This window comes from Orycteropus afer, unplaced genomic scaffold (genome assembly GCF_000298275.1).
Source record: "Orycteropus afer afer isolate SDZICR_OR568_19922 unplaced genomic scaffold, OryAfe1.0 scaffold00366, whole genome shotgun sequence".
Lineage (NCBI taxonomy): Eukaryota > Metazoa > Chordata > Mammalia > Tubulidentata > Orycteropodidae > Orycteropus > Orycteropus afer.
The window spans coordinates 2,649,044-2,665,812 of NW_006921953.1; the positions used below are offsets into that span (position 1 = coordinate 2,649,044).

A 16,769-nucleotide genomic window follows, 5' to 3' on the forward strand; every position below is an offset into this window, starting at 1 on the left:
AGAAATGATCTGGGACCAGCCACAAGCTGGAACCTGGCCACTGTGCTGCCAGCAACAGGAATGAACCTTGCTGTGGGGTTAAAAAAAAAAAAGGCACCCACTATTCTAGGTGACAGTTACTAATGAATTATTAAAAAGAAAAAGACTCCTGTTGCTATAGCTTCCCTTCCCTGGGCTACTTCCCCTTTCCATCCTTTGGGGTCTTCATGGGACAGGGGCTTCTAAAGCCATGGGGCCCAGTGGGAGGCTGCTTACCCGGGGCCCTGCAGCTCCATCCATGCCTTGATGGCCAGGGTCTCCCTGTGGAAACATGCAGTTGCAACTACTTGAGTGCATGGCTGAAGCCAAAAATTCCCATCCCTACTCTGCCCCAGACCCTCTCTTTCCCAAAGGGCCACTTGCTGGAGCCCTAACAGTCTCATTTCCTTGAATGACACCCAAGCAAGGGAACTTCTGGAGCTTCAGTGGGAGGGACCTCAGCGACCTTCTCCTCTGATCCACATTGTATGGAGAGGGGGACACTGAGGCCCAGGAAGTTCCACACCTTCCCCAATGCTTCCCAGTCAGTTGGGCAGATGGAGCCTTCTCACTCAACCAGATTCACTGCTGCCTCCCTCCCTCCCCCCTGGCTAGCTCTGATTGGGAATGCAAGAGGACCAGCCTTGCCCAGACTCTCCACTTAAAAGGGTCTGAGCAGGTCCTGCTGGCAAGGAGTAGCACACTCTGTACTCTGTGTCACCTTTGGGCCAGGGGCTCCGTCCATGCCATTCTGTCCTTGGGGCCCCATGCTCCCTGGCTCGCCCTAAAGCAGAGACATTCATGTGAGAACAAACATTCAAGCATGTGGGACATTGGGGGCTGGGGAGGGGACTGTCTGGCTCTCAGGATGTCTCAAGTAGGCCTTCTTGGGGGAGGGGACTTCAGGGCTCTCCCAGCCCAGGGTACTCAAGACACAGCCACCACCTTCCCTTTTGGGTCTTGGTGCAGAGTTGGGGCAGCTCATGGGCTTGTTCTGGAGGCATGTTGGCCAGGATTTGATGGCCATTGCAAGGGGTAAGGTGGGGTGAGGAGCAAGGATGAAACTCCAGTTCTTGGCTTGGGGACAGGGCAGAGTGGGACCATCTGAGATGGGACCCAGGAGGACCTGAGGGTGTGGGAAGGGTGAGTGTCCTGGATATGATGCCAGCCCATTGGTGAGTGAGCAGACCCAGGCCCTCCTGCTGTTTCTCCCTGGCCTGCCCCGGGCACCAGCCCATCACCTGTGCTTAAAAAGGGCCCAGGAGACGGGGTTTACCAGACAGAAGGTATCCCTGGGAGGTGGGAGGCAGGGGACCAAGGGGGGCAGGGCATGCAGCTACCTTGGGCCCTGGGGGTCCAGGGAGTCCTGGCTGGCTTGGTGTCCCATCATCTCCCTGAGGAGAGAGCAGCTGAGGCCACAGCCCTCGGCCTGTGATTTCACCCCCTGACTCCCTCCCCCAACCCCCACGCCCTTGGCTGGGACATCCCTGACACAGGCCTCCCACAAGCGGTTTTCAGAAAGCCTAGCTAAGGAGCAGGGTTGGGGAGCGGGATCCCATCCTGAACAAAGCTGCTTCTTGCTTCTCTCTACCGTGGCTCTTCTCTCATTAAGAATCATGTTTTTTTCCCTCAAAAACCCTCTGTGGCTCCCTACTGCCCACTGTCTCAACTCTTCCACCTGGTATTCAGGCCCTTCATGACTAGTGCTCAGACCTTTCTGGCCTCATGTTCTGTCCTTCGCCTGCCCCCTGTCTCCCCCCGAGGCCAGGCCCCTGCAGTACCTGACTGTTCCCTGCTCTACAAACAGGCCAGGCTGTGCTGGGCCTCTGCACCCTTGCACATGCTGTTCCTTTTGCCCATGCTGCTTTCTCCTCCTGTTCTACTCACTTCAACTGCCTTCTACTCTGGAGGACCTTCCAGGATCCTCTGGTGTTCAGCTGGTCCCTCCCTCCTCTGGCACACAGGGACAGGCTTTCCTTTCCCTTCTCACCCCTCTAGGGCAGGGGTAGGGCCTGAGCCCTTGCCCCACCAGCCCAAGGCCAGCCTCAGGAAGTGTTCGTAGAATGAATGAATGGACAGGTAAAGGAGCGAGTTAATTCATTCATTCAGTCAACAAGTATTTTGTGAGCACACCCTGCAGGCCAAGTAGATGAGGTCCCTGCTTAGATAGAACTGGTATTGGGGTCAGAGGAGGCCAGTGGGGAAGAAATATTCAAATAGATACACAGTGCATGTCAGGAAGCAGAGTAAGTATCAGGAAGAAAGTAGGAAAGGATGGTGAGATAGAAAGGGACTAGGGAGGGTTTGTTTCTGTTAGTGGCCTGGGAAGGCCTCCCTGAGGAGGGGACAGTTTTGCTGGGTTCTGAGTGAGGAGAAGATTGGGCCATGGGAAGAGGTGGGGAAGGTTACTCCAGTTCAGTCTGGTGGTCCCCAAACTTGAACAAACATCAGTATCACCTGGAGGGCTTGGTAAACACAGACCACTGGCCCTACCTCCAGAGTTCTGGATTCAGTAGTGTTGAGTGGGCCTGAAAATTTGCATTTCTAATAGATTTCCAGGTGATGCTGATGCTGCTGGTCTGGGAACCACATTTTGAGAACCATTTGTTTCTGGCTCTGACGTAGGAGCAAATTGGATGTGTTTGAAGGTGGCAAAGAATGAATGAATGAGTGAATAAATGAATGAGTTTCTGACCTCCCTGAGCCATAGGTCAGGACAGCCAACTTGAAGGGTATCCAGCCCACAGTGAGGACTTGGGCTTGGTAAAGAAAAGGGAGGCTTCTCCACAGGGTGGCCCCATACTCATCCCCCCTCCCCCAGTGCCTGTCCTTCTCTCCAACCACTTCCTGCCATCCCAGCCAACAAAAGCTCCTCTTCAGGGCCCCCTCACCTTCTTTCCAGGAACACCAGGCTCACCCTGAGGGAAGACAACAGACCAGAAGAGAGAGGTTATAGTCATTGGAGCAAGGCCCAGATCCCAGGCTTCCCACTTTGGGAGAAGTGGCACCCATACACAGACCAGCCCATTCTCCTGGGCCCCTCAGAGAGTCTTGGATTCAACTCTTGAGGTTTCATTACTCCTAAATTGGAATGACCCTGGACAAATCACTTCCTGTCTTGACAATGGATGGTTGTGAAGGTTACAGAGATGACACATTGAAAGGCCATGTCTGTGAGACATGTAGTTGTGCAGGGAATGGAGCTCTTGCCTCTCCTTCCCTCTTCCTCAGTCCAGGGGCTCCTGATCCTCCATGCAGGACCTAGACCTCACTTCCCACCCCAGCAGATGTTGCTCAAGGAGGGAGGAAAGGAGAGAGCTGACATCTGGAGAGGGCTTTAAAAGCTGACATGTTTTGAAAACATTAGGATGAGTGAAATAAGCCAGACGCAAAAGGACAAATATGTGATCCCACTTATATGAAGTGTCTAGAAAAGGCAAATGCATAGAAACTAAAATTTATTAGAGTTTACCAAGGGCTGGGGGAGGGAGAATGGGAATTATTGCTTAAGGGGTACTGAGTTTCTGTTTAGGGTGATAGAAAAATTTTGCAACTGGACAGTGAGGACGGTTGCATAACATTGTGGATGTACTTACGTCACTGAATTTAATTGAGCACTTAAAAATAATTAAGGAGGCTAATTTTATTTTATACATGCTTGACCACAAAATTAAAAATAAAAAAGCTAGCAAACTATGATACATACACACAACAGAATACTATGCAATGCTAAAGAATAACATAGAATCTGCAAAACACTGCAAAACATTGAAGAACTTGGAGGACATTATGTTGAATGAAATAAGTCAATCACAGAAGGACAAATAATGAATTAGCTCATTATTGTAAAAAGCCAAGCAAAGTTTTATATATGGAAGGAAACTTTCTTTGTTGGTTACCAGGGGTAGGAGGGGAGGGGAAGGGACATTGCAAAAATTAAAAAAAAAAAAAAAAAATTAAAAAGCTGACCTGTTTGATTATTCCATCATTACAACCATGTCTGAAGATGAGGAAGGGTTTATCATGCCCACATTTAACAGATAAGACACCTGAGGTCAGTGAGATGAAGTGACTGGCCTGAAGGTCACAGCTGACAGCTGGGATTGGAGCTCTATCTCCCAACCCTGCTGCTTTGGCCTCAGTGATGATGGTCAGGGAGTCCACCTGTCTGCCCAGGCCTGGTTAGGGGGCTGGAGAGTGAGGAGTACTCACCTTGGGCCCCGGGGGTCCCTTCGGGCCCTGGAGTAAGAGAACAGAAGGGGTTAAACGTCATACTCAAAGGGGCTCCTGGGCTTGTCTTTATGGTGATGCTCATTTGATAAAGAGGGAAACCAGGTCCCCGGGAGGTGGAGGCAGAGCTGCCATGTGGGAATCAGGATCGTGCCACCAGCCCCAGGCCTGACGACCCCCCTCATAGATGCTATTTGATCCTACCAGGGCTGGCACCTTGCCCGTGCATTTCCCCACCGCTCGTGAGGGGAAGAAACAGGGAGGGAACACACATGCCCACCCAGTGCCGGGTGAGTGTGTAGGGGCAAGGGGCTTCCGTGTCTGGGAACCATGGTGTGACATCTGAGGCCTCTGAAATGATACTGACCATCTCGCCGTCTTGTCCGGACTCTCCTTTCGGACCCTGGGAGGCATAAGATGTTAGCAAAGAGGGGAAGCTAGCATTTCACATTTACTGAGCCCAGATTGTGTGCCCAACCCTGTTGGGGTTCTAGGTCCAAACACTCTCACTTCCTCCTCACCAAACCGCCCCAAAAGCAGATATGATATTATCATCCCCATTTTACAAATGAGAAAGTTGAGGCTCAGAGCTTCCATGGGTAAGGAATGAGCGAATTGAGCAGCTGCTTTGAGACGGGCCCCCTGTTGGCAACTTGGTGGAAGTGCCGGCTCTGCACTGGATGGGAAGGACAGGTTGACTCCAACATGAGTTACCAAAGGAAGGAGGTCTGGGTTCCAGGATTTGGGTTAGGAATATGGGAGAGGAACTGATGCTAACAAATTGGGATTGAGGAGAGAAAGAGCCATAGGAATTGAGGGAGTAAGAGGCAGAGAGACACAGGAATAGGAGTTGGTAAAGACTTTCAGAGAAAGTACCTGTATATGGGTCTCAGGGTCAGGATTGGGGTTGGGATTAAAATTGCAACTAAGGGCAGGGTTAGGGTCTGTTGGGGTTAGGGTGTTGATCTTAGAGTTGGTTTTAGTGTCAGAGTTACAGAGTGTAGAGGTCAGGGTTGGGTCTGGAAAACAGTATGAATTAGGGGTATGGATCAAGATTTGGGACTAAGTTTGAGGTCACTGTCTTAGTTGGGATTACAGTTATGGTTAGGGTTGGATCTGGGTTAGGGACCTCGTTAGTGTTAGATTCAAGGTTTGACTGGGGTAAGGGTCTGGGTTGGGGTTAAATCTGAATTGGGATTGAGGCTGGGATCAGGGGTAGGATCTGAATTGGGGTTAGGGTTGGGGTTGGTTATTGGGTCAGTGTTTTGAGTTTTGGTTGGTACAGGACCAGGTCCTGGGTGGTCCAACTCCATGCTCATTCTTACCTCTGGGCCTTGTGATCCCTTGGGGCCATCTTTCCCAGTGTCACCAGGAGGGCCCCGGGCTCCAGGGGGCCCAGGGGGCCCTGGAGGTCCTGCAGCTCCATCTTGTCCTTGGTCTCCCTAGAAAACATAGGGCCTGGCATGAGTTTGAGGGTGAAGGGTAGGGATCCAGTCTCAAAGAGAGGTTTCCTCAGATGGACAGCCCCTGTATCTTCCCCAGCCCATGGGGCAGGGCTTTGTCATTGGGCCTCTTGACACTTCTTGGTGGCCACACCAAGGCAGAGGTCCCAACACCTTGGTATAAGAGGCCAACAAGACCTTTCCCACTCTGAGGAATGTGCCAACTCTGCAGCTCACTAATGCCTGAAGCCCCAGATGCCACACCGTGGAGGTAGGAGAAAGCACATGAGCCCAGTCAGCCCCCACCTTTCCAGAAAGGGGATTGCACTGGTGGTGGTTATGTTTTTTTGTCAACTTGGCTGGGCCTGGTTGAGTGGCTGGGCAGCTGGATGTAGTATTCCCCATGATGAGACTGGTAATCAACTCCATGGTGGAATCTACTGTGAGCAGCTGAGTAGCTGCCTCTGGGTATGTGGTCTGCTTCCTGTATATAAGGAGAAGCTTTGAGAATGGTCTCTAGCCTATGGCACGCTTGGACCCTGCATGTAGCCGTGTCATTGTTTAGCAGGCTGCCATGTTCTGCTGATCTTGGGACTTACAATAGACTTAAGTTAATGGCCTGCCATGTGGTTTGGTAATATCGGGACTGTGCCTTTTTACTTGTCAACTCTGGGGCTTCTCAGTCTCAGCAGCCAGCAGCTGTCTGAGTGAAGAAACACCTCCAGCTCCAGTGAGCCGGGAGCAGGAGGCAGAGCTGGACCCCAAGATTGAGGGACTTTCACCCAGCCCCTAGAGCTGGGCACTTTGAACTTGGACTTAAAGCCTCCAAATTGTAAGAATAAACTCCTGTTTGTTAAGGCCATCCCATTTGTGGTATATTTCTTGTCAGAGCAGCACTAGGTAACCAGAACAGCACTCTTCCTGAAAAACCATCCTGACTGGTCAGCTCCTGTGCTCTCATGCATTTATCCCTCAAATTTAAAACCTATATTCACATAAAAGCCTCCACATAAATGTTTTATCAAAGCAGCTTTATTCATAATAGCTAGAAGCTGGACACAGCCCAGATGCCCTTCAATGGGTGAATGGTTAAACCAACTATGTCCATCCACACTATGGAATACTACTCAGCAATAAAAAGGAACAAACTATTGATACACATGACTACTTGGATGAATGATGCTGAGTGAAAAAATCCAATCTCAAAAGGTTACATACTCTGGTATGCTATTAATATAGCATTCTTGAAATAACCAAATTATAGAGATGGAGAACATATTAGTGATTGCCAGAGGTTAGAGAGCAGGGAAGGAGGGAGATGGCTTTGGTGGCGTAGTGCCTAAAGCATTTGACTGTTAACCAAAAGGCTGGCAGTTCAGACCTACCAGCCACTCCTCAGAAGGCAGGTTGGGCAATCTGCTTCCATAGAGATACTGCCTTGGAAACCTAAGGAGGGGTTGCTATGAGTCGAATCGACTTGATGGCAGCGAGTTTATTTATTTTTGTTTGTTTATAAGAGGGTAGTATGAAGAAAGGAGCTCTGGTAGCATAGTGCCTAAGGCATTTGACTGCTAACCAGAAGGCTGGCGGTTCAAACCAACCAGACACTCCTCGAAAGGAAGGTTGGGCATTCCTACTTCCGTAGTGATACTGCCTCAGAAACCCAAGGAGGGGGTTGCTATGAGTCGGGGCCGACTCGATGGCAAATAACAACAACAACAACATACAGATTTTTGGGAGCTCTGGTAGCATAGTGGCTAAGACACTTGCCTGCTAACCAGACGGCTGGCGGTTCAAACCCACCAGCCACTCCTCGGAAGGAAGGTTGGGCAATCCTATTTCTGTAGTGATACTGCCTCGGAAACCCAAGGAGGGGTTGCTATGAGTCAGGGCTGACTCGACGGCACATAACAACAACAACAACAACAAGTATGAAGAATCTTTGTGATGGAACCGCTCTGTATCTTGACTGTGGGGGTATTTATATGAGTCTACACTTATGACAAAATTGCACAGAACTAAACACACACACACACACACACACACACACACATGAGTGCATGGAAATCTAGTGAAATCAGAATAAGAGTGGAGAACTATTTCCTGCTTGTGAGATTATACTACAGCGATACAAGATTTTACCATTGGGGGCAACCAAATGAAGGGTACCTGGGGTATTGTTTCCTACAATTGCTTGTGAATCTAATAATTATCTGAAAATAAAAAGATAAGGGGAAAAAAAAAAAAAGCAGTAGAGGCTCACACAATCTCTGTCATGCAACCTTAAGTCCCCAACTCTCTGACCCATGTTAGTACCAGGTCAGACCTCAGGCAGCCAGAGTCCTTACCTGTGGAGGGAAAACCATGGCATGACCAGCCCCTCCCTGCCGCCCTGCAGTGCCTGCTCAGCACTGGCACAGGTGCAGGAAAGGGGCACGCTGAGCCACAGTGCCCACAGTCCCTCACCTTCTCATAAGGAAGAAGTCTTTCGTGGGCTAAACCCTGTCATTGCCACCCTGAAAGGGTGAGGCCTTCCTGGAGGTTTTCTTACTCAAACTCCAAGATGACCTGTGAGGTGCTGTTATGGCCTCATTTCACTGCTGAAGTGCCAAGGGCTCAGAGCAGGTAATCATTTACTCAGGGTTATAGAGCTAGGAGGAGTCCCTGGGTGCTGCAAAGTTTGTGCTCAACCACTAACCTAAAAAGTTGGTAATTTGAACCCACTCAGCAGTGCCTCAGAAGAAAGGCCTGGTAATCTGCTTCCACAAAGATTACAGTCAAGAAAACCCTCTGGGGCACATTCTGCTGCAACACACATGGGATCACCATGAGTCGGAATCAACTGGATGGCAAGGGGTTACAGAGCTGGGAATGGCAGAGCCACTGAGGCAAGTGGCCTCTTTTAGACAGTCTCAATCCATGGCCTCATGATATGAAAGAACTCGCCTCTCTAGCATACTGCACCTACGAATTAATGAACTTCTTTTCTCAAATAAAAAAATTGACTAAAGCTCTAGACATTGACCATCAGACCTTCTGATCAGTCTGAAATGGTTGGGGTCCTGACCAAAAAAATAAAACTCTAGTCAAAAGGAAAGAAAACTGAGTTCATTTGGGTCACCAAGCCTTGGGGTGGTGGTGGGGGTAGATAATTCCCACTGCATTTCCCAGAGTGTTGGGAGTAATTTGAAGACACTGCACCCCTACCCCCATTCACTGCTCCTATCACAGCCCAGGTGCCCCAGGTTGGGAACTACTGGGATGGACTGTATTTGTTAAGGCAGAAAATGTTATAGAGGCTTGGGCAGGTCCTAGGAGAAGTTCTTAGGTTGTTCCCCTGAGTCACAAGGAAAATGAGGCCAGCCAGCTGCCTTCTCCTCCCACAGGGACAGGATGGCTGAGGTCTACCCTGGAGGTGTGAGGGTGAGTGGGGGAAGCACAGCACACCAGCAGGCCAGACACGTCATGAGACCAGTCTACCTTGAGGATACGCAGATTGTATGCATGATGGTCTCTACTTATATATCCTGGATGGAGCCACGGAAAAACCATCTGGTCAGGCAAACAGGTTGTGAGATTAGAAAGGCAGGAGGGTGATTTAGAAAGCCACAGATTATTTCTGGAGGCAAAGCCACATACCCCAGCTCAAGGAAAGTAGTTTGGTGATTGGATGTGGCCAACTATATTCTACAAAGATGATCATTAGCTATCTTCCATTCCATGGTCTCTTCCACAATGTGACCTTGCCTGTCCCCATGTGAGCTCGGTTTGCTTCTCCACCCCTTGAATCAGGGTGGACCTTGGGACTCATTTGATGGGTAAAATACAGAACAAGTGATGCTGTGTCCACTCTGGCTGGGCAGTTTCTGTCTCTTGGAATGTTGCTTGGATGCTCCCTCTAGGAAGCCAGCCACCATGCTTGAGAAGCCCAAGAGCCACGGAGAGGCACGTGTGGGTGCTCCTCAGCTCAGCCCACAGGCAACAGCTGGCCAGGTAAGGGCACCAACATTCTGGATGCCCATGGGCTGATCTTCAGATGACTCTAGCCCCAAGCTCCGTCTGTCTGCAACCACATGAGAGATGCCAGGCAGCCCAGAAGGTCAACATAGATCATGATAAATTATTATTGTAAGTTGCTTAACTTTTGGAGGGTTGCTTCACAGGTAACTGGAACATTGGGACCCTAGGGAGACTGTCAGTGAAGAGGGAGAGGGACTTGGGAGGGGTTCTACTCCCCGACAAAACCTGAGCTTGGGGACTACTTCTGGTTTATTCCCTGTTTGGGAGATGAGCGTCGATATGTCCACCAGAAAGCAAGCAAACATTTTCCTCAGCAGCCGTGAAACTCAGCCCAGGTGCCATTTCTTTGACTTTAGGGAAATCTCACTGGCTTTCTCTGGCCCTGGCCCACCTGCAACCCAAGGCCCAGCACAGAAAACCTCTGTCTGTGGGAGCTCAGACAATGTCCCCATGATGTAGGTTTGACTCTCCTTATTCCACAGAACCTGAGCTCAGAGAGGGACACAGGTCCCTGAGTCACAGAACCATGAGGTCACATAGTGGGGCAGGTACCTAGCTCAGGCTCTCTGCAATGTCTTCCTTTTTTCTCCTTCCCCCATTATAGTGTCTTCCTTGGGGCTCAGACTGTTTTAGGCAAGTGCCATCTAAAGGGGTGTAGGTGACTCATTCAACCCTCCACCCCATTCCAGCCTTCCGCCATTAGAAGACATTCACCCTAAGTTCCGCTTTCCATCCACAATCTTCCTACAAACTGGGAGAATGTCATTCTCTGGTTGCCATGCAGCCAAGTCCTACCTCCCAACCTCTGCTGTCAGGCCTCTCACCACTCTCTAAGTGGGGCTGTGTGGACATGGTGGGGCTACAGGTCCAGGTCTGCTTAAGTGACCCTCTGCCAAGAGTCTGTGCTGGGCCTGCCCCAGAAACTCCCTCCCACTTGGGGCCCTCCACTCTGGGCCAGTCCTCCCTTGAGGAGATCCCAGGCTCAGCTCAGGGCACTTCTATGTTCCTGGGCTGGAGGTCAAGGGCTCTCAGTGCCAGGGGCTGAGGGTAGCAGGTGGGCTGAGAGGAGACTTGGTCCGCTGTTCCCTGCCAGGGGCGTACTTATATGATTCCAATGAGTTTTCATGACAACCATTTAGGGTAGCAGCTATCACCCCCTTTCATGGTAGAATAAACTGAGTCTCAGGGGGAAGAGCAAGTGGCAGAGTTGAGCTTTGAGGTCAAGCCTGCTGACCCCAAAGTCTTCACTCTTCCTGGAGGATAGCTGGTTAATCTATGTCTACTTGTGCATGGAGATCACATGACCAGAACATCCTGCCAAAGAACCCTCATCTATGTAGGGGTGCAGCCTCAGCCAGACTGAGATGCCTGGGGCTTCTACACAGTGGCTATTTAACTGAAGACATGCAGCAGGACAGAATCTGAGCAGGAAGTAGGGGTGCCCTCATTCATAGTTTCCTGTGATAAGCTATAAGGAAGCTAGGATCCAATAGACACTCTAATGTGTCTTATTACACCATAAAACACACTGTGTAAGGAGGTGAAGGGGCCACGCTCAGTTCTTACCCTGGGGCCAAAGTCTCCTGGGGCACCCTAGGAACAGAAAACAGATACAGTACCATTATGATTATTTATTGACATGTACCGAGGATTGATGATGCTTCACACACATGGTCTCAATCAGTTCTAACAAAAATAACAGGCAGGCCCTAGCTGTACTTTTATCTCCATTTTACAATGAGGAAATTGAGGCTCAGAGAGACTAGGTGACTTGTCCAAGGTCACACAGCCAACAGATGTAGGGCTTGAAGCCAGGTGTTTTGTTATTTATTGCCAGCCCCCAGGCATCTGAGGACCTAGACATGGTGGATAAGAGACAAGTTGCTTCTACTGTGTCCGCTCTCAATTCCTGAACTGAGAATAGTGAGAGATAGTAATAATAATTATTGTTTTAAGTCATGAAGTTTTTGGGCAATGTGTTATGTATGCAGTGATAGGTACCAAGGCAGCATTTCTCTCTGATTTCAAAGCTCCTGCCTTTATAATTTCTACAACTAGGGGGACATCAGCCAGGGCCAGGAGGAAGTTAATCATCACACTGGCACCTCCACAAGTGTCTTATTCTCCACAAAGAACGTTCAGACTATTCCCTCATGGAATCTTCCCCATGGCTTTAATTTACAGACGAGGAAACAGAGGTCCGTGAAGCTGAGGCAATTGCCTGAGGCTGGAATGCAGACTTGTGACTCTGAACACCAAATGTGGTGTCATTCTCGCTACTTCATCACTTAAAGGGTATGCTGGAACCCTGCCTGCCTTACCTACCCACCTAGGCCACATCCCAGTGGGCTCTACCACCCAGTAAGGGCTCACTGGCATCCTCTCATCAGGGAAAGGGATGTTTTCCCAGTTAGCACATGAGCTAGTCTCTTCTCCCAGAGCACAGCAGCCCCCACCTCTGTGCCACCCATGAGCCTACTAGTCCATGGGTGGTTGGATTGAGAGCCTGACTCGAGACGCATCCACTCTAACAGGGCAGCAGTCCCTCTGTCCCATTTCCAAATCCCAGGTTGGGGGTGGAGGTGGCCCAGCCCTAACCTGGAAGTGTCTGGTTGGCCCTGCTGCACCAGGCTCTGCTCCAGCCAGTGGAGCACACTGCCCCTCTGTGGGACACACAGGTCTCTCCTCTCTCATGCACTCTTCCAGGGCCATCAGCCCCACCCCTCCAAAGGGCTGCCCGTGACTTTGAGTGCCAAATGTCACCAGGGTCTGCAAAAATCCCAGTGGCAGCTCTTTGACATCTGTTACCCTGATGGGTGTCCTCCCCACAAAGAATACCATTAGGAGTCATTGGTCGATCCTCCAGGTTCTCCTGGCAGCCCCATTTCATGATTAATTACTTTGGAGACTTGTCATTTAGGCAGACTGTGCCTTCTGGGTTTTGTTATACTCTGGTGCCAGGAGAATGCAGGTTCAACACCCGGGGTACTTTATATTATCAAATAAAGCCTTATAACCATTTTAGGGGATGGGTAAGATTAGCCCCACTTTACGGATGGGAAAACTGAACCTCTAAGAGGGTATATGACTTGCCCCAGGTCACACTCCGGAACATCGATTTGCAGGAAATTACTGGTGTCCTTCATTAGCCGACTGCAGCTGACAGACTCCAATATCACTTACCTTTTCTCCTTTGGGGCCTGGAAGTCCCTGGAGAAGGAAGGTGGAGAAAGCACAGGTGTGAGTAAGGAAGACTAGGCTGGTTCCCCTTGCAGCTTCCCTAATACTTGGAGGACAGAAGGGCCTGAGATGCTGAGCAGAGCTGTGGGCAGTCATGTGGAAAGTTATACACAAGCCTGGAAGCCCTAGAGGCCCCAAGGCAGGCTGACAGCTCAGTCCCTCAGCATGAGAGAGATAGGGAATTTGGGGTTCCCCAGCAAGGACTCACTGGCATCCTCTCAGTAGGGAAAGGAGTATTTTCCCAGTTAGCACATGTGCTAGTCACTCCTCCCAGAGCACAGAGGCCCCCACCTCTGTGTCATCCATGAGCCTACTAGTCCATGAGTGGGTGGATTGAGACTCTGTGTTGAGATGAATATCCTCCAACAGGGCAGCAGTCCCTAGGGGTCTGGTGTGTAAGTGTGGAGGGGGCAGCAGCTCCATGCAGGCCACGGTGGCTGCAGTCACTCTGGCTGTAGGGAAATGTGTCTCAATCCCACCAAGTGACCAGCATTTCTGGGGAAGAAGGCCAGGCCCTGGGGTAGGGGCAGGCTGAGGCTGGCAGCTTGGGGCTAGCATGCAGAGTCAGGGACTGACTTGCTTGCTGGCTTCTATCCCTCCTAAACCATCCATCTTCCCTTCAGCCAGGAACTGATTGGCTCATTCAGTCATTAAACAACTCATCTCTCCAGATAATCAGTCTTTTCTTTCCTTCCTTTACTAAGTCACACGTCATCAATTAACTCTTCAATCATTTGTCACTTTATTAATTTCTTCATTCATCTGCCTAAATACGATGTATTTATCTACCCACTAATTCTCCTTCTCTTCCATACATCCAATTATTTGTACAATGATTAATTCTTTACCTTATTTGATCATCAATCTGTCTTTTTATCTATCCATCCTTTTGTCCATCCACCCATCCACCCATCTGTCCATTTGTCTATCCATCCATTCATCCATGCATTCATCTATCTATCCATCCACCCATCCATTTGTCCACCCATCCCACTTCCTTCCACCCATCCACATCCATCCATCCCTCCATATATGATCATCCATTCATCTATCCTTCCAACCATCCACCTATCCTTCCATCCATCTATGTATCTATCCATCCATCCATTCTTCCACCCATCTGTCTGTCCGTCCATCCACTCATCTATCCACATTCAGTTATTTACTTAGTTATGATTATTCCTTCCTGTACATCTTGTTCATTCTGCTGAGTATGCTTGTGGACCACAGGCTCCCAGTCCAGGTGTCGAGAACTCCTCAGCCTGATGCCCACCATCCATATCTTGATAATGTTCTGAGGGACACTCCACACCTGGGGCCTGCTGGGAGTGGCTCATGATTTTTGAGGGATAACTAGATACCAGGGACTGTGTCAACCACAGACTTCCACATTCATTCCTCTGAGCAAGTCCGATTTGATAGACGAGAAGCCTCAGGCTTAAGAGGTCTACCCAAGGCTACATAGTCAGCAAGTGGTGGAACTGTATTTGAACTCAGATTAGACTCTAGAGTGGCTTTTCTCTGTGCTGTTTGAGGGGACCCTTCCTACTGGTACCGCATGGTCCCTTCCAGCCCTGTTGTGGCCACCCCATCCCAGAATCCTGGGACTATATAGAACCATCTGCACCACCTGCATCACTTACAGGCTTGCCATCCAGACCCAATGGTCCCTGGAAAGGAGAGAGAGCAAAGTCACACGTGGAATAAGAATACCATGTTCTCAACATTTAATGATGTAGATGCATTTGTATTGATAAGAAAACAAGGTCTGGTTTGAGTCAGAGGGTCTGCCTGTTTTTCGTGGGGACTGGGGTGGGGTGGAGACATCTCCATTATTTGTCGCTCAGAATCCCCTCTGTTGACAACAGAGCTTCATTCTTCTCTATAGTCCACCTCTCATCTCAGTCCATGAATGTGGGTGAGGCTGACCCACCTGTGGCTCTAGGGTGGGCATGTGACCATGTTCCCTCGGCCAGCCAGGTGCCTGACTCAGGGATGAGCACACGCTGAGCCAATGAGTGCTTTATGTGGAACTTCCAATGTGGTGCTTTAGGGAAAACAGGGCTCTTCTCTCCTCACGGGGCTATTCCTGGAGCTGGGGGCTACCACGCGGCTTGAGAAGGAGGCAGCAGAGAGGAAAACACAGCAGAGTCAGAGAGAAAGAGAGGGCATGTGGCCTGAAGTGGGAACTAGCCCTGTACTCTTCAGTTTGGAGCTAATACACTTTTTCCCCAGCTTGAACTGTGCTGCTCTCCCAGGTAACCAGCGGAGTCCTGAGGACACAGTCTCCTTTAGTTTCCCGCATTGCTGTGGCCTTTGCAGGGAAAGCAAAAGCTTTGAGAAGTCACATAACACAAGGACGCCTTAAGGACATCTGGGGCTGCTGTGGTGTATGCAAAGGGACAGGAGCCTCCTCTTCATTTGACCATCCAAATTGACTTTGCAGCCAATTTGCCAAGTCCCTGGATGACATGCGAGTGGCTACTCTGTGTGAGCCTTGCAGACCTCCATCTCTGTGTGAGTGGAGAATGCAATGGGGGTCCTGCTTACCAAGTCCATTTGATCCCTGCTTATCCCCCTATTCTTCTCCCCCCACCCTTCCTTCCACCTGCACACACCTGACCCTGAACCCCAGTAAACATTCCAGGTATCCACCATGTCTGAACTTTTGCACACATGGCACCTGCTGGGCATCCCTTCCTGCTTTGTGCATCCTCAGTGCCACTATCTCCTCTTCCATGAAGCCCTCTAGGCTTCCTTATTCCCTGGATTCAGGCCATCTGTCCCTGTGTCCAGCACAGTCTAACGTTCGCAGGTAACACAATGTATTGGAATGTGCAGTCCACACGAGTCTTCCTCATTGGGCTCAGGAAAAGAGTCTGACTGATGCCTCTGTGACTCCATAGCTCATACAGAGCCTGGACCTCACAGTGTGTGCTGAATCAAACCAAGGACACAGAGCTGGGAAGATAACCTGTGTGCAAATAGGTATGATGCTGTGTAGAAGGTGAGTGGGCAGCTGGATAAAGGGTGTGCTGGTTCAGAGCAGAGAGCATGCCTGCCCAGCTTTGGGGGGCCTAGGAAAGATTAGGGAGCTGCTTTGATAATGGAATAGTGCCAATCTGTACATAAAAATGTGTGTGTGTGTGTGTGTGTGTGTGTGAGTGAGTGATTTCAGGATGAGGGAAAAGCCCAGGTTAAGACCTGGAGGGGGATGTGCAGGGGCCAATGAGCAGAGGAGCAGTGTAGGCTTCACATCTGTCACCAAACTCCTGCCCCACCCCCATGCTCTCCTTCTACCAGCCTTCACATGGAATTATCTCTGTCACACCCTGCGGCTCCACTGGCCTAGCGTTGGCACCCTACATGGCCAGGACCAGGCTCTGCCATCTAGCTACCCTGTGTTTGTCATTCTCCATGCTCTCTGACTTCTTTCCTACATTTCCTCGGGCTATTCCCTCTGCTTGCAATGCCCTTCCCTGCCTTCTCCACCTGAGGGAAGCCAGTGTACCCGAGAGACAGTCTATTCCCAGCCCTCAATCTGACAGCTGGTGTCTCCTTCCAAGGGTCTGGATACCAGGCCAGGTGGCGAACTGTCAGCAACCCTGGCTTAACCTCCAGACTGCCCTGTGCAGAGGCAGCCAATTTGCCAAGTCGCCGGATGACGTGTGAGTGGCTTCTCTGTATGGGGCTTGAGGTCAGGGCCTGGCTGTCGGAGACCAGTGCAATTCTGAAAAGTGGTCTCTGAGGGTTTCCAGACAGCAGCTTGTGCTCAGCTAGGGGTCTGCATATGCCATGTGATAGCCTGGGGTGGCGGGG

General features: G+C 50.2%; 1 protein-coding gene across 1 annotated transcript in view; it reads right to left on the reverse strand.

The window, feature by feature from the left end:
• Positions 1-16,769, reverse strand: part of COL23A1 (collagen type XXIII alpha 1 chain) — a 625,256-nt gene that overhangs the window by 19,613 nt on the left and 588,874 nt on the right. The window contains exons 6-15 of the mRNA XM_007952985.1: positions 14,594-14,620; positions 12,894-12,920; positions 11,277-11,303; positions 5,574-5,690; positions 4,616-4,651; positions 4,231-4,257; positions 2,910-2,936; positions 1,359-1,412; positions 740-802; positions 256-300 (exon numbers count right to left, since the gene is read on the reverse strand). Of these exons, the coding sequence (XP_007951176.1) occupies positions 256-300; positions 740-802; positions 1,359-1,412; positions 2,910-2,936; positions 4,231-4,257; positions 4,616-4,651; positions 5,574-5,690; positions 11,277-11,303; positions 12,894-12,920; positions 14,594-14,620 (450 nt within the window). The remainder of the gene's footprint in view (positions 1-255; positions 301-739; positions 803-1,358; positions 1,413-2,909; positions 2,937-4,230; positions 4,258-4,615; positions 4,652-5,573; positions 5,691-11,276; positions 11,304-12,893; positions 12,921-14,593; positions 14,621-16,769) is intronic.